At 37.7% G+C, this 24,887-nt stretch overlaps 6 protein-coding genes across 13 annotated transcripts; 3 read left to right on the plus strand and 3 right to left on the minus strand.

The window, feature by feature from the left end:
* On the minus strand, positions 1-4,750 carry Cp190 (centrosome-associated zinc finger protein CP190). 3 transcript variants are annotated; one of them, XM_076906143.1, is made up of 7 exons: positions 4,496-4,750; positions 4,189-4,269; positions 3,702-3,767; positions 3,424-3,595; positions 3,107-3,246; positions 2,757-3,020; positions 1-2,670 (listed from the first exon to the last, which is right to left on the minus strand). In XM_076906143.1, the coding sequence occupies exons 4-7, from the start codon at positions 3,586-3,588 to the stop codon at positions 663-665; spliced, it is 2,577 nt and encodes an 858-aa protein (XP_076762258.1). In that variant the 5' UTR covers positions 3,589-3,595; positions 3,702-3,767; positions 4,189-4,269; positions 4,496-4,750; the 3' UTR covers positions 1-662. The 3 variants fall into 3 exon arrangements, with proteins under 3 accessions (XP_076762258.1, XP_076762257.1, XP_076762256.1); XM_076906142.1 differs by having other exon boundaries at positions 4,189-4,375; XM_076906141.1 differs by lacking the exon at positions 4,189-4,269.
* A 462-nt stretch (positions 4,751-5,212) lies between these two features.
* On the plus strand, positions 5,213-7,940 carry Hsepi (D-glucuronyl C5-epimerase). 5 transcript variants are annotated; one of them, XM_076906311.1, is made up of 9 exons: positions 5,213-5,420; positions 5,503-5,595; positions 5,713-5,861; positions 5,940-6,068; positions 6,131-6,844; positions 6,913-7,100; positions 7,246-7,397; positions 7,493-7,544; positions 7,644-7,782. In XM_076906311.1, the coding sequence occupies exons 2-8, from the start codon at positions 5,547-5,549 to the stop codon at positions 7,507-7,509; spliced, it is 1,398 nt and encodes a 465-aa protein (XP_076762426.1). In that variant the 5' UTR covers positions 5,213-5,420; positions 5,503-5,546; the 3' UTR covers positions 7,510-7,544; positions 7,644-7,782. The 5 variants fall into 5 exon arrangements, with proteins under 5 accessions (XP_076762426.1, XP_076762422.1, XP_076762423.1 ...); XM_076906307.1 differs by having other exon boundaries at positions 7,246-7,544; positions 7,644-7,940; XM_076906308.1 differs by lacking the exon at positions 7,493-7,544 and having other exon boundaries at positions 7,644-7,940.
* Positions 7,941-8,548: 608 nt separating this feature from the next.
* LOC143430103 (zinc finger CCHC-type and RNA-binding motif-containing protein 1) lies at positions 8,549-10,275 on the plus strand. Its single transcript, XM_076906089.1, has 5 exons — positions 8,549-8,737; positions 8,882-9,046; positions 9,309-9,420; positions 9,570-9,878; positions 9,975-10,275. Exons 2-5 carry the CDS (start codon positions 8,934-8,936, stop codon positions 10,110-10,112), a joined length of 672 nt encoding a protein of 223 aa, XP_076762204.1. The 5' UTR covers positions 8,549-8,737; positions 8,882-8,933; the 3' UTR covers positions 10,113-10,275.
* A 275-nt stretch (positions 10,276-10,550) lies between these two features.
* LOC143430156 (U6 snRNA phosphodiesterase 1) lies at positions 10,551-11,778 on the plus strand. Its single transcript, XM_076906167.1, has 4 exons — positions 10,551-10,669; positions 10,758-10,924; positions 11,004-11,341; positions 11,484-11,778. The coding sequence occupies exons 1-4, from the start codon at positions 10,599-10,601 to the stop codon at positions 11,670-11,672; spliced, it is 765 nt and encodes a 254-aa protein (XP_076762282.1). The 5' UTR covers positions 10,551-10,598; the 3' UTR covers positions 11,673-11,778.
* Positions 11,779-13,021: 1,243 nt separating this feature from the next.
* Positions 13,022-23,150, minus strand: LOC143430241 (sorting nexin-8). 2 transcript variants are annotated; one of them, XM_076906315.1, is made up of 9 exons: positions 22,893-23,150; positions 22,140-22,267; positions 16,140-16,272; positions 14,858-15,051; positions 14,644-14,761; positions 14,112-14,571; positions 13,812-14,028; positions 13,412-13,600; positions 13,022-13,190 (listed from the first exon to the last, which is right to left on the minus strand). In XM_076906315.1, the coding sequence occupies exons 1-9, from the start codon at positions 22,915-22,917 to the stop codon at positions 13,104-13,106; spliced, it is 1,551 nt and encodes a 516-aa protein (XP_076762430.1). In that variant the 5' UTR covers positions 22,918-23,150; the 3' UTR covers positions 13,022-13,103. The 2 variants fall into 2 exon arrangements, with proteins under 2 accessions (XP_076762430.1, XP_076762429.1); XM_076906314.1 differs by lacking the exon at positions 22,893-23,150 and having other exon boundaries at positions 22,140-22,307.
* Positions 23,151-23,458: 308 nt separating this feature from the next.
* LOC143430162 (UPF0193 protein EVG1) lies at positions 23,459-24,608 on the minus strand. Its single transcript, XM_076906181.1, has 5 exons — positions 24,360-24,608; positions 24,135-24,268; positions 23,978-24,074; positions 23,758-23,901; positions 23,459-23,679 (listed from the first exon to the last, which is right to left on the minus strand). The coding sequence occupies exons 1-5, from the start codon at positions 24,454-24,456 to the stop codon at positions 23,459-23,461; spliced, it is 693 nt and encodes a 230-aa protein (XP_076762296.1). The 5' UTR covers positions 24,457-24,608.
* Positions 24,609-24,887: the final 279 nt, after the last annotated feature.

The following is a 24,887-nucleotide window of genomic DNA, read 5'->3' on the forward strand; positions in this document are numbered from 1 at the left end:
TTACTTTGAATCGCTTTATTTTTTTTAAATATTTGTATTGAACATGTGCAATTAGTAATTAATAAAATCGATACGCGTGTTTTATTGATTCTTGTAGTTCGCGTCATCCCAGTGTCACGTGCTTGTGCAACTGTATGCTCAAAGAAAACTAGAAGTTACAATGTATTATTTAATGTAGAAAATAAGGAAAACCATAATCAACTGTTTCTTTCTCACTCACTCACTCTCTCTCTCTCTCTTTCTCTCAATCTCTCCTTTTCCTTTTTCTTTCTCTCTTTGCATATGTGATCAGATTAAATGAGAATTTCTAGCGATTGAATACAATTATACATACATATACATATACTTTCAAGCTGTATATACAAATATTTATGTTCTAAAATAGAAATCGAAATTAAAGTCAATTTGCACGGCTTAGTCGAAACGTTATTTAACAGCTTCGTTCATTAACAAATCCTTTCAAAAGTGAATTCATTTACATTGTTTCATCTGCGTCTGTAAATATAGTGACTTTCAATCGTAGTACTATACAGAATTCCAATACAGGAGTAGAATGAAATACAACAGAAACAATGTGATACGTTTTCCGTTCTTATTAGTCCTAGACATTTGATGAAACGTAAAAAGTGACAAAAGCTGTGATAATAATAACATCGTTATTTTTATGTTTCAGTTAATTCTCTACTGTCCTCGTCCCACTCAGCGAACCCTCTATTCTTGCTCTGCTTATCATTCTTATCCACGTCCTGCTCTCCCTCAACGTGCTCCTCTTCGATGATCATAACCGACTCCTGCGACTCGCCCACACTGTTACTCTGTTCGCTGCATTGCTCGTCGTACTCTACTATCTCCGTCTGTTCCTCCACGTATTGTATAACTTCCTCCACTGAATCAGAGTTACATCCTTCCAATATTTCCGACTGTTCGATCTGCATCTCCTCCTCCATCGCTTTTTCTTCGACCTCTTCGACCACCTCCTCCACTATCTCCTCAGTTTCTTCCGTCAGTTCCTCCGTTTGATAATTCTCGTACGACTGCCGCTCCGTTTCTTCATTCCCGTGAATGTAAACGATCATCCCATCTTCCGTACCTTGCATCACAATCTGTTCGTTGTCGTTGATGTTCAACTGCTGCGGCTGCTGCTGTTGCTCGTTCTCCTGCTGTTGATAATTTTCACTATCGATGAACATGATCATCTGTTGTCCGTCTAGTTCGTGCGTGTTATATGTTATATCGTGCGAGATATTGTCCAACTGCATGCCCGGCACAATGTACTCGGACACGTTCGAGGTTACCTCCTGGGACTCTGTAGGAACGCTGTCTCCAACACCCAAGGAGGCTGCTATGCCGCTCGCCACGTGACTCAGAGCTTCCGCCTCCGAGGAAGGTTCCAAAGAGATCGCTGGCATGGACACCCCTGTCCCAGCCGAGTTACGCAAGTCCTTGTGCACGCAATCGAGATGAACCTGCAAGTTCGGGGCTCGCACGAACACTATACCGCAATGAATGCAACGGTGACCGTTCATTTTGCGGTCGGACAGGTTCCTATGACCGGTATTTATCTCGTGGGCCGTCAGTGCGGCGAAGTCTTTGAATGTTTGCGAGCATTCCATGCATTGAATCTCCTCGGCCGTCGACGAATGTTGACGCGGTGTTGGTCGATGATTATGATTAATCTGATGCCTGAACAAGAGCGTCTCCGAAAGTGCTACGTAAGAGCACGCTTGGCATTTCGGGAAGCACAAGCTCTTCGGCGGAGGCACATTGTGTTTCGTGTAAAGATGGTACATCAAAATGTTTCGTTTGGTCGCTTTGTAGCCGCAGTGCTCGCAGACGCGCGGATCGAACTTCTCTTCGTGAACATCTTGCATGTGCCGTCTGTACATGTAGTAATTTGTGTACTCTTCCTCCAAGTCGCATTTGTTACACTTCCAAGGCCCGGTCTCGCCGCCGTCCATGCTCCCGTTACTCTTGGATTCTGTTTCCTCGCCGTTGTTAGTCGACATCAAATGGTCGGACTTCAAAACCACGTAAGAAACTTTCGTCTTACACGCTGAATTGCTGTCCGAAGATTTCGCCTCCTTCTGCATGATCTTCAAACGTATGTTCTTATTATTCTTTACTAAGTGAGGATACTTCTTCAATACTCCTCGGATGATTTTCGTGTGATTGTTGATCGAGTCCTCCGCATTCGATCTGTAAGATGATTTACCTTTTTCCATGGTCTCTTTCTCTTCTAGATCGAATCGAACTCTCTTAGATGGCGAAGGCCGAGTTTCTTGGCCCCTCTGGAAACATCTTGTAACAGACCAATCGTCGTCCGAATTCATTTCTTTCAGGTTCTTCTCGTTCGCGTGATTTTCATCTTCTTCATCCTCCGTCGTGTCGTTCTTACTGTCTCTATCTGGTGAACATTTACCGCTAGGCGAAGTGTCCCTCTTGTATATGTCTGGCGCTTGGACGATAGGCTTTGTATTATAAGTGATGTCATCGAATGACGAAAACACGCCAAGTGCAAATTCTTCCGCTTCAGGGAGATCAAATCGGGATGGTCCAGGAGTCACTTCCGTAGGCCTGTTTGTCGATGGCATCCCGTGGAATGTTCGCATTTCATAATTAAGCGATGGCGTACTCTGTGGAGTATCTAATTTCCTTTTCCAAATGGGAAGTCTGAAACAATGAAAATAACGCTTTGAGTGCTTCGAACCATTGAAAGCTTATGTTAGAACGGCAACTGCTGGTAACTCGATACTTACTTTCTACCTGGTAACGGCTGACTTGAAAGCCCTGAAGGTGAAGTAGAAGTAGTGGTTGGTTTAGTGCTAGATGTTGAAGGTTTCGTCGAAACTGCGGTTACTGGCCGTGTATTGCACTTCCCTGACTGTTCATTTTGCAAAGAAGCAGTGTTAAATTGTGCATCCAGTAATTTAGTTAAAACAGTCATGTTCATTTTCTGTGCTGTACGATACAAAGCATGCTGCTCAGAAGTCCAATACTCCAGCTGGCCAGTATACATAAAACTATATATATAAAAATATTGCCATTTAAAAATTATAAAAATACACATGCAAAATTCAAACAGCATAAACATTGTATTCAAGTCTACCTTATAATTGACTTAACGCACTCATATGGCATATCTGGTGGCATAACAATTACGCCATCAAAATTTTCACCTTTTTCCCTTTGCTCACGTTCCAACTGCATAAAATAATCTGTACATGTTGTTATGACTAAACGATGAGCCTAAAATAGGGAATGCAAAAAGTAATTACAAGAAGAACATTAATTTCAGAATCTGAGATTCCAAAAATGTTAAAAATATTCCAGTACATTTAATTATTAACTACTTCATTGTTAACTGTGTTGTAAAACTTTATAAAATAATAATTTGAGGTAACAGAAAACAGATACGATTAATACCTGTACAGTGATATCACTGGTAGGAAATTTGATCGTAAGGTCAAGTAACTCTTCCTCAAAATAAAGTTGCTGCAGTCTCTGGAGAAAGAATGTTCCCCAATTATCTACCTTCACTTGTTTCAATCCTCGCGAAGGAAGTTGTTTTTCTTGATTTGCTGCTTCCATTGTATATCTATACGAGAATAATTGAAAAGACGCTATAGTTAGAGCTTCGAAGCTACTCATTGATAAATTAACATTTAAATTATGCAAAAAAGCACAACGATAGATTTCTTTACCTGATTCTATTCAAAGTCAACTACTTGTTACGTCTATCTATGTTCATAGCCCACTCAGATCAGATCCTGTAATAAAAGAAAGATAGGAAATATAAAAATGTAGACGTAACGAACAATAACTTCTGCACTCTACTGGAGAAACATGAAGAGATATACTTTTATCGACAATTAAAATGTTCGTAATTGTTACAAGTTGACTAGAAATCATAAGATTGTACGTAATTGTGAGGGATGAAAATTATTTACAAACATGCTATCTCATAGGCTACAAATATTACTTAACATTCCTGAGAATAATCTCTTCGCACTTGTGATTCAAATGGCACAAGATCCATGTCAAGGGGGCAATTAATGCCTCGATTAATTAGTTAGCGGTAACTTAACCTGACTGGTTTCTAGAAAATCAAAAAAGTTTCACGTCTAACTTTATTATGATAATGCACCAACGGAGTCCATTGACATCGTGAAATATGGTTCTGTGACTTACGAAGTAGCGAGCGGGGTATGCCAGCGTACGAAATTCTTTAAGTACGTTTAATACTTATGCACGCATTGCTAGAGGATCGGTCTGAAATTTAATTAGACTGAAATATTGCAAAAAAAAAGAATGCTATGCAAACGGAAGGAGGTAAAGGGACGTTTGATGAAAGTATCAGTGAATACTTTGCGGAACGCTAAAAAAACGGAAGTTTAGTAACGATGCATGTCTCCCTTTTACGGTGGAACTCGGGCATATTAATGGTTATTTCGAATATATACAAATTCAAAATACCCCGTGGATGTATTGCACATACCTATTTAACAATATTTCAATATTCCTCTCAGCTCCATCTCTTATAAATTTCCTTAGTACACAAGTAATATCGAACATTCCATTGTGTATTACATCTCACAGATGGAGTTATACGTATCAACTGACCACCACGGGAGTAAAATATAAAGAAATGTTCAACTATACAAACCTACGAATCTCTACCACAAATTATAATAATTCCTAATTAATCTACCACGCAGAAACGAATATTTTTAGTCGATTGTAAATGTTCAACTCTCCGCGATAAGAATTAAACGAACTTAGATGAAAAGACAAATGTACTCGATCCGATAAGCTTAAGGCGAATACAACTAGCGAGATAAGGGTATTGGTACTACGAATTCCCGATGAAAAATTCAGATTAACAGCATTAGATATCATACATATTAAGTTAAATCTAAAAAAATGTATTTCTATTTATGTATTGTACTTAATTTTAGAGTGCTCAAAAATATTCACTCGTGTTAAATCTCGCAATACATTGATAAGTAAAACGTATTACCGTGGAATATTAAAAACCTAATACGTTTTTGTATTCGATAAAAATTGATATGCAGGTAAAAGAATTTGCTCTTCAAACTTTTTCCACACGATGAAGTTTTCTTAAAGCCACTTGAATTTTACCATAGTTAATATTCGACAAATCTACTTTAGGGAATTCTACTCTAAATTCTAGGGAGTTCTACCTTGGAAATATTCTATAACCAAGAATGCATACGCTCCTTTTTTATGAAATTGACGATACAAGTAACAGAAATAGATATAACGTCAACTTTCGCTACAGGTAACGATAGCACGAATGACATGTATGAAACATTTACTGGCATTGACAATCATCGATGATAAGACGCAAGGGCACCTCATGGAAAGCGTGAAACGTATTTCCAGGAAAGGGGTGAACACATGTACGCGTTTTAAAAGCTGTCATTAAATGTTACCACTTTTTATTGCTTTGTTGTTGTCAACTAATTCATCTTGTCTTCTCAGAATCTTACCGCCTCTAAGAATGGAGAACACAATGTTTAATCTGTATGGAAGTCTTTTTTAACAGGAGGCGAAGGAAAAATTTAATTTTAGTCTGTAAGTAAGTATTATTCAAGAATATTGCATTCTATACGATCAACCTTTTAAGCTCATTTAGAATGCAATTATGAAGTGTTTGTATCGCATTCATAAATTTTTCATTGAAACCAACAGGTTTTTATATGATGATGAGATTAAATTTCAAGACAGTATTACTTGTAATAGTAGTAGCAGTATTTAGTTCCATATTGACATCCTGGAATAATTGTGGTAGTCTACCATTTTTTAAAAGTACAGATTGGAAGTCAAAGTTTCAACACAGAGTAAGTAAATATATGTATAGTTTATTTCATCATGATAGCATTTGTCTTATTTATCATTTTATTTACTTTTACATAAAGGATCGATTAAATCTAGAACCTGGATATCAAGAAATTGATTGCCATATAAATGGTGATTACTCTGTCGGATGTCGTAAAGAGGGAGATGAGGTTTACATACCATTCTCATTCATTCACAAATATTTCGAGGTGAATATTATAATAACACTTTGTCTGATAATGGAATACTGAAGGTTTCTAAAATTTTATAGATTTATGGGAAGCTAGCAACCTATGATGGCTTGGAAAGATTCGAATGGTTGCATAGCTACTCAAAAATTGTCAATCCTAAAGGAAAATATGATCCTAGAGGAGTGTTCATGACTTTTGAAAACTATAACGTTGAAGTTCGAGATCGCGTTAAATGCATCAGCGGAAATGACGGAGTACCGATATCTACACAGTGGGAGAGCCAAGGATATTATTATCCTACTCAAATTGCTCAATTCGGACTATCGCATTATAGTAAAAATTTAACAGAACCGGAGCCTCACAGAAAAATCATCGAAGATTCGGATAGAGTTAAGAGAGAATGGATCATACCTCAAGGATCTATTGCAGCTAGAGTATTTGACAAACATATCAATAGTTATGTAATGAAATTTGCAACGCCGGAAACCAGCACTTCTGGAATCACTTTAAAATTAGATCACGTGCTAGATTTTGTACTAAAGTGGGATTTTAACGTTAAGGATAATGGGAGCGTCATGATCACTCTACAATCTAGAGAAAGGAAAGAGATGTATTATCTTCATTATGTTACTAGTAATATAGTGTTACATACTTATAACAATCACTTTTATTACGGAATTGGTCAAGTTAATCATCAATGGAGGAGATTTACTAGGGATTTAGTAATTGATTTACAAAAGGGTTTATATTTGAATGATAAAAATAAAAAGAAATTATCTCGCTCGAAATTGAAGGTAATGTACGACTCTAAATTATGTAAGATAAATTTTTCATTCAAATTAATAATAAAATCGGGTTGCAGGTAATAAAGATAACATTATATGGTTCTGGAATGATCGATAATATAACATTATCTACAAGTGAGCATATGGAGCAATTTTATGATGCTGCTAGATGGTTTGTTGCTAACCAAAATATTAGTTCCGGTGGATGGGCAAACCCTGTTAGGAGAAAAGTGGCTCCGGGGATGGCCACTCTTGAGCCTGGATGGTATTCCATTTTGATAAATTATTATAAAACATTAGTTACATCTAAACTGATGATAGCATTTATCGATCATGCATTTATCGTTGCATTTATCGATGTTTCGATGCATATTTATACATATGTTTAAGACTTTATGCAACATTTATAGGTACTCCAGTATGGGTCAAGGACATGCTATTTCTGTATTAGCACGAGCATACTATCATTCTGGTGAAGAAAAGTATCTACATGCAGCTGTGAGAGGTTTACAGCCTTTCAGATTGTCTTCTAGCAAAGGTGGTGTAGCCGCAATATTTTTAGGTAAATACGTATGGTACGAAGAATACCCTACAACCCCCTCTTCCTTTATACTTAATGGATTTATTTATTCTTTAATCGGTTTGTATGACCTAAAGAGCATAGCAACAGGTAAGGATGCAGAAGAAGCATCCCGGCTTTTTAATCAGGGTATGACTTCGTTGAAAAGCATGCTAACATTGTACGATACAGGTTCTGGTACTATATATGATCTACGTCATTTTACATTAAAAATCGCTCCAAATTTAGCTAGGTGGGATTATCATTCGACTCATATTAGTCAGCTTCTTCTTCTAAATACAATCGACAATGATCCGATATTTACCACTACAGCAGAACGATGGATAGGTTACATGAATGGTAAGAGAGCTGCGCACAATTAATTCACTCCCTTTATACGCTCGACTGAGTTCTGAATTTACATGTTTGAATTTTTTATTACTATTTGAGACAGAAAGAGAACGATATCATTCAGTATTTTGTATATTACATATTTTATAAATAATTTCGGGTAGTCAAAAAATAAAATGGACCAAAATACACTTATCTTTTTGCGTAATTATTGTTACGGATATAATAACAATTAAATTTATAATTAATTGTTTGTCAATATTCATAGAATACTACATGAATGAATGGGAAAGCATAACTGAACAATTTGTATATACTTGATTAATTCATTACTGCAGAATATAGAATATGATATTCTATAAACGAACTACAATCGAAAGTTACAATGTATTGTACTTAAAAGTAATTATATTATTTAATTTAATCGATGATCGTACGGAATAAAAACATTTTTAACAATTTAACAACTTAAAATTAATATTATTAAAAATCACCCCTATCCAGAACTTGTACTACAACCCTACAACCCCTATCCCTACAACCCCGACACTTGTTCTCTTTTTAATCAAATTTGATTTTGATGGGACCAGCGCGAAAAGAATCATGAGCCGCCATCTAGGTTGAGTCAGGATAAGCAAGAAATAGTTCTAGTCTAGTCTAGCAATAGTTGTACACAGTAATTGGTGCGGATAGTTTGTAAAGTGTCATGCAAGAAGATATTAAAAATGCTTATTGTATTCCTTGCAAGAAATCAGAGAGTATGGACGCGCAAGGAAAAATACAGATTCTAGTCAGACCAAAAAATAATCGTGTTGTTTCTTTTAACAAACAAGATACAGGCCTTCCTTGAAATCAGCTCCTCCACAATGTATCCTGTTGGTACTACTGGTAACTACTTCTGTAGTATTTATACTTAACTTTACTGTGTATTATTGAATATGCGTACAAACATTAGGATTATTTGACGCGCAAACAACTATGTCATATCTGTTGTAAGTATATATGAGAAGGGAAATATTCTTACTACTTTTTATAAAACAGTAATGCTATTTAAGTATGTCACATTAAAGCTTATAAGAGTCGAGTCAGAGCGAAAATATTTAGTATAATTACTTTAATTTTCATACTTATTTCAGACTAAATTAAGTAATTTTTATAAATAATAATTAGAAGTTTGACAGCAAAATAATGAGTGGTGGAGTGGTGCCGAGTAAATCAACAGTTTACATTTCAAATTTACCTTTTTCATTAACAAATAATGACATACATCAACTCTTACAGAGTTATGGAAAAATTGTAAAGTAAGTTGCGAAATTCATGTATATCATTGTTATTTTTATATTGTTTACAAGTTGATTAAATATATGATAAAAAAAATATATATTATTTACTTTCTTATGTACACATTCTGTACATCCTTATATCCTACTCCTTCTAAAAACTAAACACAAAAAATATCAAGTTCTTTAAATTATATATTAGAATTTTTATAAATAATTTTCAGTGAAAATAAATTTAGAATTTGTAATTTAGATTGTAACATTTATATTTATTTTTCTGTAGGGTGACAGTAATGAAAGATAAGATTACAAGAAGAAGTCGTGGAGTTGCATTTGTATTATTTTTGACACCAGAAGATGCTGCTACTTGTGCTAAAAGTTTAAACAATACTGAAGTAAATTACTATTTATTGACTCAATATACTAGATTAGCCAAAAGATATCACAATATAACTACTACATTGAGAAGCACTATGAGGACATTGAACATCTAAATAGTAGTAATTATTGTGCACCTTATTTTTCATAAATAATTTTTTAACAGATAGGTGGTCGTACAGTAAAGAGTTCTATAGCAGTAGATAATGGAAGAAGCACTGAATTTATACGTAGGAGAGACTATCCGGATAAGTCTCAATGTTACGAATGCGGTGAAGAAGGTCATTTGTCATACAACTGCAGGAACAACACGTTAGGACCAAGAAATCCTCCATTGAAAAAAAATAGAATCAGGAAAAAGCATAAAGCGGATGATCATAAATCAAGTAACTTTAATAAAAGTAGTGATGATGAATTGGCAGAGGACAATTGGGATGAAGAAGTAGAAACTTTAAGTGCTGCTATTGCATTAGAGGTAACTTATACTTGAATATACTGACTTTTCTTTGGTTCTACTGAATTAATACATGGAACATCTTATCTGTGCATGTAATAAAATTGTTTACTTCAGCAAAGACAAAAAGAACTAGAAAACAATCAAAAATTTGGAAACAAGACATGTGATGAAGAAAACCGATCAATTCAAAGGTCAGGTAAAAGATATAAAAAGAATCGATACTTCAGTGATGAAGAAGATTTCAGTGAATAGGTACATGCAATGATACGATGTACTTAAAAAGGTAATGGCATTGAAAAGCTGTAACATAAAATCAAATTCAGTGTTGTAAAATTAAGTTTGTAATATATTTATCTTGTACATACATAGGCTTGTAAATGTATGCGTGAAAAATCATCTGTTTCTATGTATGGTAATTGCAATAAATTTTTTATATTAAAATTATTAATTTTCAGTGTCCATGTGACACTGTTTTAATTAGCTTTTGTATAAGCTATTAGATCGAGTACTTTTAGTATAACTTAACCTTATATGAAAGCATTTGGAGAGATTGCAATTCAAGTTTTGAAACAACCGTTTCTTTCTTAACAAATGTACTATTAAACGGCTAACATATTTCCTATAATTAGAATAAAATATGAGTTGAAAATTAACATGAATATGAATTATACGTTATATATAAGTAAAATATAACCTGGAAATATAGAAAACTATATTTGTTAGTAAACATTTCATATCATGTCCGGTTTAGATTTGTTGAGTACGTATACTTCTGATTCTGAAGATGACGAAATTAACGATAACAATAAATCTAATGAGAATTCTAAACGGCAAGTATCTTACTTTTGATATCTACGTTTGATTATTTATGATTTACTGCTTGTCATACATGTTTACAATTCAAACTATTATATATCATAGATTACCGATACCTGGAAGCATTCTAGCTTGGAAAGGTGTTCCACATCATGAAGAAGTGCACGATGATCCATCCCAACATGAAGGAAAAGCTAGAAGTTTTAAACACGAGCGTGGTAACTGGGCTACATTGATCTACATTAATTGTTAGTATTTAAGAGGGATAAATAATAACTACTGTTTTAATTCAATTAAAAAAATCATTGTAATAATTTGAAATTTTAGGTGAACCCAGTGAAATTATGCTTTCATGGATGTCTTCGATATCAAGAGAATTGCCAACTAAGTGTAATATACTTTCTGAGCAGTTTCATATTAGTATAACAAGAACATTGATTTTAAAGTTTCATTGGATTGAATCCTTCGTAGAGGAAACCAAGAAGCTGTGTGATCAGACAAAACAATTTACTTTGGAGCTTCTAAATATACGAGCATACACCAATGATGAAAAAACTCGTACATTTCTTGGGGTGGAATGTGCTGATAGTAGTGGTGCTCTTACTCACTTTGTAAAACATGTTAATAAGTTTCTTGCTGAATATAATTTACCACCTTTTTATGAAGTAAGTAATGTATATATGTACATATTACATAGAGCAATAAGTTATTTTTAATAAAACAATCTCAAAAAAGAACTACGTCGGTCGAGTATGCCTCGTAAATCGAAAGCCAGCATTGTATTTATCAATGATTTTTTCCTTGCAGGATGTTTCATACCATATCAGCTTTCTATGGTGTCTTGGCAATAATCTTGCTATTTTGAATAATGAAACACCATCCTTGACTACCAAGTTAAACGAGTTTCTGGTTGAATACCCAGAAGAAAGATACATACATGTTACAAAAATACATCTTAAAATAGGAAATAGATTATATGCATTTAAACTGAGGTAGCAGACAATTTTTATTATAAATTAGACTCAAAATATATTTTCTATTTTGGTTGTATAAGAATAATGTTTCTACTAACTGATAATAAAGACAATGTTCTGCAATAAATGTAAAATTTCTTTACAATCCTACTTTGGGGGGACATTTCACGTACATTCTACGATAAAATACATTATCTTTATTAGATTAAATAAAAAAATTCCATAATTTTCATCGAATAGAAAGATTCAGATAAATTATATCTCCCGCTTTAGAGGGAAGAGAGAGAAAGATATATAATAAAGCAATAAGAAAGAGTGAGACAGACGATATAGACCCTACTCTAGAACCCGTGGCGCCATCTCTGTGAAAAGTGCTCAAACTGGTCGCTCAGCGGTACCGACAGCGAAGTAAACTAGTGAGAACTACTAGCGCCATCTCTTGAAAGGGTGCTGAAATTAGGTCGGTAATTAGTTTCAGTATTTTCCACAGAGATGGCGCTAGTAGTTCTCAGTAGTTTACTTCGCTGTCGGTACCGCTGAGCGACCAGTTTGAGCACTTTTCACAGAGATGGCGCCACGGGTTCTAGAGTAGGGTCCATATCGTCTGTCTCACTCTTTCTTATTGCTTTATTATATATCTTTCTCTCTCTTCCCTCTAAAGCGGGAGATATAATTTATCTGAATCTTTCTATTCGATGAAAATTATGGAATTTTTTAACTTAATCAGCAGTACTGTAAAATTCTGTAATTAAGATAAGAGAGAGTTAAGTTCTTACTCGTATAAAAAGAGACGATAGTTCGGGAAACAAATTATTTACATTTGTTTAATATTTTTATACAGATCTCTTTATCTAATTATTTATCTTTACAAAAGAAAGCGTCACTTATTGTATATACAATATTATACCTCGTCTAACGAGTATCGATCAGCTCATAAAATATATTAAGTACACAACAAGGAATGTTTTAAAGAGTCTTCGAATTGTGTTTGCTCGAAGTGTAATATCATGTATAACACTCTCTGTTCATACATACTTTACGGTATCTTATTACTTATTGCACGCTGGTTGTTTTTATTTTCTGAAATGATCAGCATTTATTACTAATAATCGATCGGATTTTTATTGGCTTATTAACCCTGTGTGAGTTACATATGTTTAAACACCATTTGCATTTGATGGGAATTTATATTGTTACTATTTTCTGCTTACTTTCATTTTTAATTAATGTTAATAAATTTTGAATTTACTATAGTATAGTAACATTTTCGTAGCTCGCAAAGGGTTAATTATATGAAATAAATATGGACGCCTTACAACCTTATATTATAATTATCTCGCGAGTCTTTCCTTTCTTAATGACATGCCTTACCTTGCACAATAGTTGTCAAAAAATATTAATCATCAAATACGCACAATAGGCCAAATTTTGACGCGAATCGAAGCTTTCCTCGCTATGAAATTCCGTTTGATCCACTAGTTGATTTCTCTGGCAAACACTTCATGATCGTTGGCTCTATCAACTTCCACACCTCAGCAAGCTATGACGCGTTTAAAGTGTTACAAACCCTCTTAATTAAATAATCGCGTTCATCATTTTTATCTTGATAAATTTATAAAAATCATAAGAGAAAAATATTTGTCACTTTTTTGTAATCAATAAATCATACTTACCGTATTCTCATTTTTTTTGGTAGCACAAAACATGATAAACGTTATTATAATACTTTGAATGTAACTATCAGTAATAAAAGAATTTTACCTCGGAATGGCCGCGAATTTGGACGTTGACAAGACTCTGCAAAACTGTGGCAAGTATTTCTAAATGGGCATGAACGAGTTGCGTTTCCATGTGTAAACAGTGCAACGAGAAGCAATTTCGTAATTCCACGTTTGCAATCACTGACTCTTGAGCGACCATTTTATTTTCTAGATATTCGACTGTGTCACTCTGCAAATAAAGAGAATCATATGTTTTTGAAATAGCCGATAAATATATTCAACATAAGAGAGATTTTTTTCTAAATAATCACGTAATAACTGTGACGTATAGCAACTAATGAATCCAGTTAAGTCATCAAATAAACATATCTTCCTTGAGGCTGTAAATCATCGGCTTGATTTGCTCAAAGGATGATGAGCTCAAAGGATTTGCTACTTACATCAGTCCCGCGAATCACTCCTTGCATTTGTCGTTTCTTTAAGGACAGCATCGTGGATAACGCGCGCTGATGATCTGCACTTACTCCACGTTCGTGCCTCTCGCATAAGATTCTATGCGCTACTAGAACGTCCAGGAGCAAGTTCAGCCTTTCACATACCATCGTTTCCTCTCTGACTGCTTGTTGAAGTGCTCTTGTTGAGAGCAAATTAAATTCTCTGAAATTACGAACGGACACGTATAACAGCCTCCTATCCTTCTTCCAATATTATCTAATGCCTGTCTCGGACAAAAGACATACTTCGAAATGATATGGAAACCCTTCTTCATCTCTTGCCAGATAGTAGAACCACCTGTGGCCCAAGCAGTGGTTCCGTGTGGCTCCGAGGCCAAATTGCTCAACTGTGTACCCAGTTCCGCCATGTCGACCGCGTAACTGTGCGATCTAATTGCCAAACAATCGGCAATGTTCTTTAACCGAGAAATACCGAGGAGTATTACCCTGATTTGGTCACGACTGTTCGCGAACTCGGTTAACGTTTCCGGTGGCACCAATTCCTTGGCCCTCGACGACAACTCCGACGTAGCGAACTCGTCTGGTACCCGCCTGAATACCTCGCGAATTTTGTGCTGCGTTTCTTCACCTGTGTAGGTGAAGAAGAACTGCACGATATGGTCCTTGCTTACTACAGGGTGGCGAGCGATCACCGTGAGGAATCTCAGGAGGGATCGCCTTCTTTCTTCGAGAAATTGCGAATCCGCTGCAAAATATGTACGTTCAGATATAGTACACGGAGCAAACAGTAGACGGTAATTAAAGGCTGAGATTTTACCTCCCACGATTTTTTTTGGTGGTAACTTCGGTATTAACCTGTAGGGAAATCTTGCCAGGAGAAGCTCGTGTAACGACACGAAGTCGTTGTAACGTCTATAAACGATGGAATTGAATCTCTGGAAAATTGTTTTTTTCTTTTTAATTAAAATGGTCTTCCTCTAATTTTGAATCGCGTTCAGTACGCGACGTCGATAGAAATGTAAAGAGAATACCTTGCTGGTCACTTGATACTCCACGTGTTTCAAGAAGATTCCTTTTTTCTCGGGCACCAGATTCACTTCTATCGTATCCAGATTGCATATATCCGAGTAAGTCAGATTTAACTTTGCTGGATTGCTGCCTTTCTGCAGCCTTTGAGCCAAAAGCGTTACCTCGGAGAGGTCACCCAATACAGGAACAGGTAATTCTGTCGAGAATAAAAGAGATCAGTCTCAACTTGTACGTAGTTCTCTCTTTCAGGTTTATCGTCTCTTCCAAATGAAAGATAATTCACGTCGTAGCTGCAACCTTGGTATTGGAAATGATTTTCGCCATCCACGATTTCACTTTTTGTTGCGTTAATCACCTACTTATAACTACTTACAATTACTTTCATTTTTCAGTTAAGAATTCATGAACTTATAGACAAGTCAGGCTATTATGTATACGTGTACTTGACGTAAATTACACGATAGCATGGCATAATATAATTACCCGAAAATTTGTATAAGACTTCTATGAGTTATTGCACGGTTACAGTGGTTAATCAACTTATCCAATTTCAATCTGCGTTTCAAGGCGGAGAAAAAGTTAAGAAAACCGTTAGTTCATTAGAAACTTCAAGGATGAAGTAAACAGAAATATTGGAAATTAATTAAACGTGCGCCAGTCTACTATGAATTATGCATAAGACGAGTAAAAGAAGTCAGTGTTTAATTTGCAATTCAATTTTGACTAATCGATGCTATTTTACCACTAAGTCATGTTAAGCTTAATCGATCTCGGTCATAAACTAACGTTCGCAGAGCCACAGCAAGAAAGATCGTCGGAAGAACGGTGCACTTCCGGTAGACCTGCTTCGACCGTGATAAAGACATGTCTTTTTCACGATAAGAAAAAAACGAGAAGCGATTGTTGGTCAGTGACACGATTAAAAACAGGATCTTGCGGCAAGAATGTTAGTGGTGAAATCCACCTGAGTTATCATCGCACCTCCTGTACGATAACGAGTCAATTACCGTGACACTTTTAACGGCATACATTCCGTTATCTGTCGAGTGCACGGGATTCAAAGTATCTTTGCGTTTCGTTACAATTCTGCTTTTTATTTTACGCAGGATTTGCAAGAGTTAGCGTACAAAAGTGTTCGAAATTACAGTGGAAAGTTATAGCGATTTTAAAAGATCGTCGTGAAACCGATCAAGGATTTTCTGTAAGGTCAAGATTTCTAAGAAAATGTTTTCAGGTCTGAATTCTCGGCTTTCAGGAGTGTAAAAAAAAACCTGTAGCACAAACCTTGAGATTCGGAGTTCTCCAGGAGTTTGTCGCTCGGGTGTTTTCCTTGTTGGGCAAACGCGACTAGAGCAAGCCCCTTATACAACCCGCTTCTGGTCAGATAACCCGTCTTGCTGTCCACCAGTTCCCATATCTAATTGTGTGAACAAAAAGAAGAGACAATTCTACTTGAGAATATTATTCATAACTTCATTTCTTCGCTCGATTACCCACTAATTACTTATGTAAATTTTCATAACGGACTTGGCGTTTTTATCGCAATTAAAAAAAAGTCTTCGAACTGAATTATTTACACAGGCATTCTATCCATTCAGTAATCGTTCTGTCATTCTTGCTCTCTCAACGTCGATCATTTCTTCTACGATCAATATTCTCTGTCTATTCTCACGACAATACCGTTAATTAATGTAAAATCAAGGTTCAATTTAATTGCAAATTTTTCTACGCTCAATCACATCCTTTGCATTCATCTCCAAGAATCATGTGCATTTTTTATTCTACGTATTATGTAACTTGCAAACGCGCAGTAAAGATGTGCTATCATTCTCTTATACGTTAGAGTAGAATTTTTTAGGAAATTAAAGATTGTCTTTGTCTCAGAAAACGTGATTACTTTTGAAAGTTTATTCAGATATATTTACGGCAGACGTGCACTTATTCCATGTCTACTCTCAGCGGTTCTCAACGCGATTCTCTATCATTCTAGCTTCATTCTTCTATAATTGTAGAAGAGTATGAAATTTAAAAATCTTTCATATACTTTTACGTCGCTTGAACTATGTCGTTTATAAAAATAACGCTATAAACGTGATACGGGGTGACGAAAGGTGAGAAGTATCGCTGGTAGGGAATAACGCGGGGTCACGCAAAAGGTGCGCGGGAAAATCGTGGAATTAGTTTGCGAGGGAAAACCATGAGAACGATGAAATGTGGATATCACTTTCTCAGCGGTGCGAAGACCGATAAAAGTTCAGGGTTGCGGGAAATAATTCCCTCCGCTCGATACTCCGTGATCTATTTGCCAGTCAAGAGCGCGTTAATTAAAAGGCACGCGAGACATTTACGCGAGAGGCCACGGAGGCCGAATTTAATTTGAAAACGGTTTAACGGGCTAGAAACCGGTGTGCGACACACTCGCCTAACGGTGCAACCTCGGCTAACCTAGCGAACGAACGAGTCCGAAGGATTAGGCCATAAATGAAAGTAACTGCATTCCGAGAACTTTTCTACCTCGCCACGCTATTCCGTCTCTCCTTCCTCTATTCCCACCAGGTCTCCGTCTTTCGACGATCTGGCAGAGAGGCTCGCGCATTTAGATTCTATTCTACATCGACGATCAATTCAGATTCAACCCCATTGGGAAAGGCTAGGCACGCGGACGTTACGAGCTGGAACGGGAGCGACGCGTTGACTGCGGATGGTTATGCAAATGAAACCAACACTTTTATAGAATACTCGCGATTTTACGTCGCCAAGTATTCATTACGCACGGGCGACCATCGTGCAATCAAGTTCGGCGAAGATCGTTCGTGATACCGCAAGAAAATTAATTACAATTCATTTTTCTTTGCCTTTCAGTATACTCCGCGTTTCCGAGAATCGATACTTCGAGAAGGACACAAACGAACCTTCTCATTTTCGTATACCCCCTTTTATATTCAAGCTGTAACGAGCTGTTTAGAATAGAAATGTTCCTACAGAAAACGAGTTTTAACAAGAAAAGTATTCGAATTACCATTTTACGACGCACAACAGGTTGGCGATTGAACTCGTTTACGCAAAAACAGTGAGCTGTTCTTGAAAATAGAATTTAGTCGGTCGTCTCGATCCAGCTATCGAAAAATATGCAAATATTTTTAGCACGATATCTCGAATCATAACCATGCCTATAAACGGTAATAACTTAATAATTTTAAGAGGACAGAAGAGATTCTCGGCTCGCGTCATTACACACGATCGAATGAATAAATTGTGCGAGTATAAGGACGTCCATCGAGTGGAGAAAACGAGATTGCATGGAAAGTTTTGTAAATAATAATCTAAGGAACCTTGCGTGCAGCTGTCCAAAGAAAAGAGGGGAAAATCGAGTCCATTTGTACCGCGAAATATGGACGAAGACAAAAGTGCATAGGAGTACGGTGTTCCAGCGGTCGTAGTCATTGTTCGAAAGCGTCCACGCGCTGTTTTCTCATCGGTTTCACGAGCATTATTAAACCTTAATCGTCGATCAAGTTCACCGGGAGAGGAAGTCGTGGTGAAAATAAGTTCCTTGTCCGCGATACGTGTGAACCCCGGCCATTGAACAATCCCCGCGAAAGCCGAGTGTGTTCACCCGTCACGAAAACGCGTCTTTTCAGTTTCAATAAACCCGCTCTTTTTCTCTCACCGTTTCTCCCCCTTGGTTGCATTTGAATCGCGTCAAGGAATTCTCCGTTCGAATAGGATCGTTTCTCTTCCTCTCCCCGTGTCTGTGCTTGTTTTGTACACGCGTTGCGTTTGCACCAGCCAAATCTTCGTTCCTCGTGCACCGCGATGTATGCCCTATTGGATTCATCCCATTTTATTTTCTCTGTTTGCCTCTTCATAATTAATTAGCTCTAAGTAAGCGAGTTATTCTCGGAGAGCAATTTCCGAACGTCTATGCAGTTGCGCGAGTGCGGTTGCACTCACCCATGGCGCCTCAGGGGTTTCTCCGCTTGAGCTATTATTATAAGTCAATACATATCGAAATAGAAGCTTAAACCTTAAACAATTAAGTAATACAACGTAAGAAATAATACGTGGAAAGAGTAACAGCGAACAGGGGGAAGATGTAAATATTTGCGTAGATGCGCAACGCCCATTTATTGCAACAACACTTTTCTGGAAGTTCCCATTCGTTAAGCGAAAAAAAATTCCAAACGACGCGCAGACGTCTAAAAGTTGAACTGATCGAAGGAGTTAAGCAAGGAAATAAGAGTAGGCAGGAAGAGGGAAGACGGACGCGCGTGTATCGTGTAAAGCGTGAAACAACTGGAATGTCATTAAATAAAATTAGTCTCGTCCGCGACGGAAGAAAACCAGAGGGAAGGGAGATCAACTCGTATCCACGATGGTTTTATCTCACGTGCGAGCCGCTATCTACGAGCATGTACGTGTATACGTATTTACGTTCGTGTCGATCGTCGCATGGTACGTGCAGGGACTCCAACGACCGCTGACCAACTTCCGATCGATGCTTCTTTGCGAATAAACACTCCTTTCGAGCAATTCTAATTATGAATTCAGGAATTTGCGTGTTCATCGATAACAGAGATTAACTTGTAGCTAACAATCTCCATGAATTATGCTGCTTCGACTACTTTTAACAACGCGTAGAATTCTCCAGAATGGTATTACTTTATACATATACTTCATCTCTTTTTCCAGTCCTTAATCAACGCTAAATAAACTTAAAATTTATAGTTATGTGAATAATGGAAGAAGTATCATTTGCCACGTGATGTTTTCGACTCGAAAAAAATCGCATGCTTCCTTCCCGAAGTTATTGCAAAGTTGATGTCGTAATACCTTAAGGAATCATCAGAGAAAATTGGGTAATCTGCGTGTTTATACCAAATCATATGACTCGTTGGTAGCGCGGAGTCTTATTACCGTGTTATTGTGTAAACGATTAAAGTATTTCAATTTTTCAAGGATTAAGTGAATCAGTTTGCGAATTAATTTTAACTCTGCTAATATTTCCGATACTAATTTAGTCGAATGGCATTGATTAAACGGGAATACGTACGCGATACGTATCGTTGCTTTAAGGAAAAGCGTAAGCGAAGAGAATGGATTTTGCATGAAATTATACAATGTCTATCATTCGTATCTGTATCGGCCTATTTATAGTGACCTGCGATGACTAGCGGTAAAATGGCAACCCACGTAACGTTATTTTGATTGTGTCATTAGTCAATGAACGAGACGCGATGTTCAATCCTTGTTATGTACGTGTGTACGTACGCCGTATCGCGCCGTGTCGTGTCGTGCCGTGTCGCTTCTCGTACTTTCCAATTCCTCTGCTAATAAACTTTTCTTCAATCCCCCTAATCTGCGAATAGGTCGTTCGAACAATTTCATTTAGATAAACGCGATGCTGGATGAAGTAACAGAGCAACATTCTTTGTTTACACACGAACGGCGCCTTCATTTCCGTATCCTCGACTATCCGACACTTGACGTCACCTAATGCGTAACTATGAATGAATCTTACGTTTTTTTGTGTCTCGCAAAATATGTTCCAGCCAAGAGTTCAATCGCGAACTGAACCCTAGATTACAACTCCGTTACATCCATCCGTGGCTAATTTTAAACAAAACAGCTACAGTGTACTCCGATCCTAAATATTAAAAAGTATTTATGTTTGTAGTTGACCCTGCCATGTAATCTCCCACTATTACAGCAAAGGGGCGTCCGTTCGGACTATCGTTGGCAGGCGTGTTAATGATAAAATAATGACGATACTGTCGCGGTGCACAAGAAACGATACAATCGCTGCGAGATGAAACTTCGTTCGCTGGCTACGAAATAATTGCCGATGATGATGAGTTTTTTTTTTGCGTCTCTGACAATTTGGTTAATTTCAGACGCTGTTACGGTCAGAACAAGCGACTTTAAATGCAGTTCCATCGATTCATAGTCGATCACCGATCTGCAGTGTTCGCATATGTCTTTCGTTCACGGTTCAATCTAATTTCTATAAAATAAATCGATCGAATTCAGCTAACGAATGAATGAAGTTTAAGTTACGCAGCGTGAAACGTTGAATCACGCATCGTTAAGTACGCGTCTCCATATGACCTTAGTGATTCAGACGCAACGTGTCCGTACCAGATATGATGCTGCTGGAAACGGTAGCACGGTCTGAATCTCATCTCGATTTCGTTGTTTCTTCTTCTCCTGCCTCCTCTTTTCGTACAGTCGTAGTTAGCCTGAGATAACACCGCCTCCCGATGTTTGATCGTTGCGTGGCGATCATAGAAACGTTCCGAAACGGTTTTCCACGCGTGGGACCGCTACGCGAGCAAATTTATTCGCACGGTACCATCTGTTTTGGCACGTACGTTCTCCTAGTACCGTTGCACGTTTTCGTTTCGTTACCCAACCGCATCGTATCGAAACGTCGGGTTTGCGTTGATAGTAACGTATCGATAATCGTTCGACGCAACGATGAGCAACTCGTTACAAATATAGATGGTCATAACTGCCGATAATTAGAGAAAACACAGTTTGACACTTAGCTGGAGCGATTATTATTATGGATTCCAGTGGTTCGATATCAAGGTTGATGCCAGAGGTATTAAAATTACTGAATGAGCTAGGGAAGAGATTCGATGGATTTGATCAGGCTGGCTGCACAAGCTAGACGGTTGATAACATTTTTCGACTCCGCAAATCGCTATCGAGCAGATTCATTGCCAAACGTTCTCTTGATAACAAAAAGCGTAAATACAATAAATCACGGACGTTATACGGTATTTTTTATAATAAACGTTCCTCCGAATGCAAAAGCGGCTGCTTGAACGCAGCTGGAATGATTTCTTCGCAGAAGTCGAATGAGTGAGTCATCGTCTCTTAGAAAATTTCGATACGATAGAAATGCAAATGAAACTCGGACTGAGAAACGGGAGGAAAGAATAGCTTCCACGTTGTACGCGTGACGTTGTGGTATAGCGTATAAAAATGATCGGAACGCGCTATTTAAATTTATCCCCGTGAAATTGGACCGATCGATAAGAAAGGCCAGTTGTCATCCAGCGTGCATAAATATATAATTAACCGTAATTCGTTACGGAAGAGGAGTTAACGCGCACCTATTGCGGAGGCATCAACCTAACCGCGTCGCGGCGTGCGAAGAAATTACAAACTTACAAAGCCACCGTGGTCTCTCTCTCTCTCTCTTCTATCTATACGATCGTGCTAGCCGCTCGACGACGCGGAGACAGGGACAATAAGGGGATGCGAAGTAAGACATACCTGACTGAGAACGGAGCTACTCAGCTGGGACTTGACAAGGAGGGATTTAAACACCTCTCGTTCCACATTTCCACTCGTGGGAGAGCAGATCTTCTCGTAGACTTCTCTGTAGAACGCCGGTATGCAGCCTGGTTTGGAGCGGCGACGAGAAGCAAAATAAAACAACATCACTTCGCGGGAAAATTTCACTTTTTCACAAAAAGAAAAGAAAAATAAACATTAGAGCAGGGGGGAGGGAGGGGAGGGAACGCGTTTCTAACGCTTGAGGGAACTACGGAGATTTACGTAAACGGGGACCGTTATTGCGCAAACCTGGTTAACCTTAGATAGTGAATGCAACGATGCTATGCAGATAATCGTAATTCCAAGAGACCGATTCTCGATACGTTCGTTCGATTAAACTTGCCCAGACGTTCTTCACCGCATCGCATACTTTTCCCGTTTTTATGAATGAACGTAATTTCCTTCTGCGGAGCCGTTTGCCAATGGTTCCGAAGATCGAGTAAAACATACGATATCTGGCGAAGCAATTGCAACGCGATTCAGTGTAAATAGTGGAACATTTAATTGACGAATAACAGTTGATAAGTTAAACAAACTAAAGGCAACGCGTGAATAAGACGATGCAGCGGGAGAAAGAAAGAGTTGGCTAGGCTCGGGAACGCTAAAAGGGGTACACGTTGCTCCTAAAAACCGGACGACCTCGAGAGGACCTTGTCAAAGGTGCGTACGGTACACGGGTTCATCATTTACCGAACGACAGATCGGTCGACGCCATATTGGATCACTTGTAGATCATCCGGGATCCTGCGAGATGGTTGCACCGCGGCTTATCGTAAAACACACGTCACGTATACGATCGCGTACGAAACAATGATCTAGGTGCATTCACGTCCCGTATTTTGTTCGAACAGCGATATAACCTGTCGGCGAGTAACCAGCCACAAGAGAACAACACCAACAACGTATGCCATCGCCGTGTGGCGCAAAACTGACGAGCAGCGCGATTTCACCGACCGCCCGTTCTTATTTCTCCCGCCGCGCATGCGCCCTCTTACGCCTTCCATTTATACTACCGGCTTTATGGTATTCGACCGCGGGAAATTTGTAATTTACTATTCAAACTAAATACGATGATACCTGACAGTCGTCTTTTATAGAGAAGATACCTCGTACGCGCACGTATCGATCAATCGTGCCAATATATTTCAAATTATCATTTAGTTGTTTTATTCAAATCTGCTCTTTACCGTATTCTGATAACGCTGCGTATCAATATCAGAAAGTATAATTATTTAAGCATGAAAAATGGAAAATCCTTAATTTTCACCGAGCTGAGCGAGAGGATATGGTTTCGGCAGTGGTTTCTCCAGTTCTCTGATCTCTTTTCGAACTTCCTTAGACTTTTGCTTGTCCACCGACTCGATTAATCGCAATTTATGCGCTATCTCTTGCTCCATTATAGGACGATACTTTTTGCCCATTCCGAGACATTCCATGTCGCTTAAGAATTCCATTCTTTCTTGAATTCCACGAACCACTGACAAACGGAAGAAAGAGTATAATGAAAAAAAAGAGTAAAAGTATGACATTTCTGTCCACTTCAGTGTCCGCTTACAGTCATCAATGGGATCGTTGATGTCGGAGTAACGCGGTTCTCGTCTCGCTTTATGAAGTATCCTTGGTCCATGAGGGGTTTCAGGCATATCCTTCCCATACGTCATCATGCATGCTAAATGACGCTTTTGCTTTTCTTTATTACCTAAATTTGAATATATATAATAATATAAATAAAGAGTAAAATATATTCTGTAATAAATAAAACGATATAGACTTACGCAAAGGAGATGTTCTTCTATACTGTTCTCTTTCGTACGCACCACTTTTAACAATTATGTCTTGCGATCGCTTCTTCCAAATGGTGGGCATCAGAACCTGCGAATAAATTAACTAGTTATTCCCAAGTTAATCACATTTTCCGCGCGTTAATTTTACCTGATACTGAGAAGTATGCTTATTTGCTTCTTTCTTCGATTGCTCCACGGCGTGCGGCAAAGATTCGCCTCTGTTCATCGCTTCCTGAATGGATTTCCTCCTCATCATACTTACTTTAGACTCTTCCATCAAAACTGAAAGTGAACAGTTTCATAATGGGTCGATTTTATAACAGGAAACCTTCGTTCGATTAACCAGAGTTAGCTGTTCAGTCAAATTACATACGTTTAATCAAATTTTTCGTCTCCTCGCTGTACTTTGCTCGTGGCGGATGGTGAAATGCGCCCACCCCCATCTGGACCCTCTGATACTTCCGATCCATTTCGTAATCTCGTGGAAAGATCAAATATTGAGGCTATGGGCTGTCACCGTTCTTGCTATGTGAAAAAGACAACTGCGATACATACGAGTACGAAGAACCCGCGTCACGTTTCTATGACTACTCTAAAGATGATTCAGCCACGATCGAACCAACTTTCGTACTACCATATTCAAACTTCCACAATATTGCCAATAAATGGTTCAAAGGGTGCCTGTTCTAAGTAATTATGGGCTATCTACATGATTCGTACGAGATTAAAATAATTACTAAGAACTTTCTCAGTGACAATATTCCTTTGTATTTAGACAAGAAATAAGCGAACTCTTTCAGAACGAAATATCATTAATAAAAATTCCAAGATAATTATCCTCGCAACTCAGATCTCTATCGAAAATTAATAGTTTTTGTGTGAGAAGCAATCGACGATCAAT

Source organism: Xylocopa sonorina, chromosome 13 (genome assembly GCF_050948175.1).
Source record: "Xylocopa sonorina isolate GNS202 chromosome 13, iyXylSono1_principal, whole genome shotgun sequence".
Taxonomy (NCBI): Eukaryota; Metazoa; Arthropoda; class Insecta; order Hymenoptera; family Apidae; genus Xylocopa; species Xylocopa sonorina.

Bases quoted from the DNA above. Each gene is read 5' to 3' on its own strand.
- Hsepi (XM_076906306.1), top strand. From the start codon at position 5,547: ATGGAAGTCTTTTTTAACAGGAGGCGAAGGAAAAATTTAATTTTAGTC. The intron at 5,862-5,939 runs GTAAGTAAATAT...TTTTACATAAAG, and splicing joins AGTCAAAGTTTCAACACAGA to GATCGATTAAATCTAGAACC. The intron at 6,845-6,912 runs GTAATGTACGAC...ATCGGGTTGCAG, and splicing joins TATCTCGCTCGAAATTGAAG to GTAATAAAGATAACATTATA.
- Cp190 (XM_076906141.1), bottom strand. From the start codon at position 3,588: ATGGAAGCAGCAAATCAAGAAAAACAACTTCCTTCGCGAGGATTGAAA. The intron at 3,021-3,106 runs GTAGACTTGAAT...TTATATATATAG, and splicing joins TGCGTTAAGTCAATTATAAG to TTTTATGTATACTGGCCAGC. The intron at 2,671-2,756 runs GTAAGTATCGAG...TCATTGTTTCAG, and splicing joins CAGCCGTTACCAGGTAGAAA to ACTTCCCATTTGGAAAAGGA.
- LOC143430156 (XM_076906167.1), top strand. From the start codon at position 10,599: ATGTCCGGTTTAGATTTGTTGAGTACGTATACTTCTGATTCTGAAGAT. The intron at 10,670-10,757 runs ATCTAATGAGAA...ATACATGTTTAC, and splicing joins GAAATTAACGATAACAATAA to AATTCAAACTATTATATATC. The intron at 11,342-11,483 runs GTAAGTAATGTA...TTTTCCTTGCAG, and splicing joins ATTTACCACCTTTTTATGAA to GATGTTTCATACCATATCAG.
- LOC143430241 (XM_076906314.1), bottom strand. From the start codon at position 22,307: ATGTTGTTTTATTTTGCTTCTCGTCGCCGCTCCAAACCAGGCTGCATA. The intron at 14,572-14,643 runs GTAAAATCTCAG...CATATTTTGCAG, and splicing joins ACCAAAAAAAATCGTGGGAG to CGGATTCGCAATTTCTCGAA. The intron at 14,029-14,111 runs GTATGTCTTTTG...TCGTAATTTCAG, and splicing joins GGTTTCCATATCATTTCGAA to AGAATTTAATTTGCTCTCAA.
- LOC143430103 (XM_076906089.1), top strand. From the start codon at position 8,934: ATGAGTGGTGGAGTGGTGCCGAGTAAATCAACAGTTTACATTTCAAAT. The intron at 9,421-9,569 runs GTAAATTACTAT...ATTTTTTAACAG, and splicing joins AAAGTTTAAACAATACTGAA to ATAGGTGGTCGTACAGTAAA. The intron at 9,879-9,974 runs GTAACTTATACT...TGTTTACTTCAG, and splicing joins GTGCTGCTATTGCATTAGAG to CAAAGACAAAAAGAACTAGA.
- LOC143430162 (XM_076906181.1), bottom strand. From the start codon at position 24,456: ATGGATCGGAAGTATCAGAGGGTCCAGATGGGGGTGGGCGCATTTCAC. The intron at 24,269-24,359 runs GTATGTAATTTG...GTTCACTTTCAG, and splicing joins GACGAAAAATTTGATTAAAC to TTTTGATGGAAGAGTCTAAA. The intron at 23,902-23,977 runs GTAAGTCTATAT...ATTCAAATTTAG, and splicing joins TAGAAGAACATCTCCTTTGC to GTAATAAAGAAAAGCAAAAG.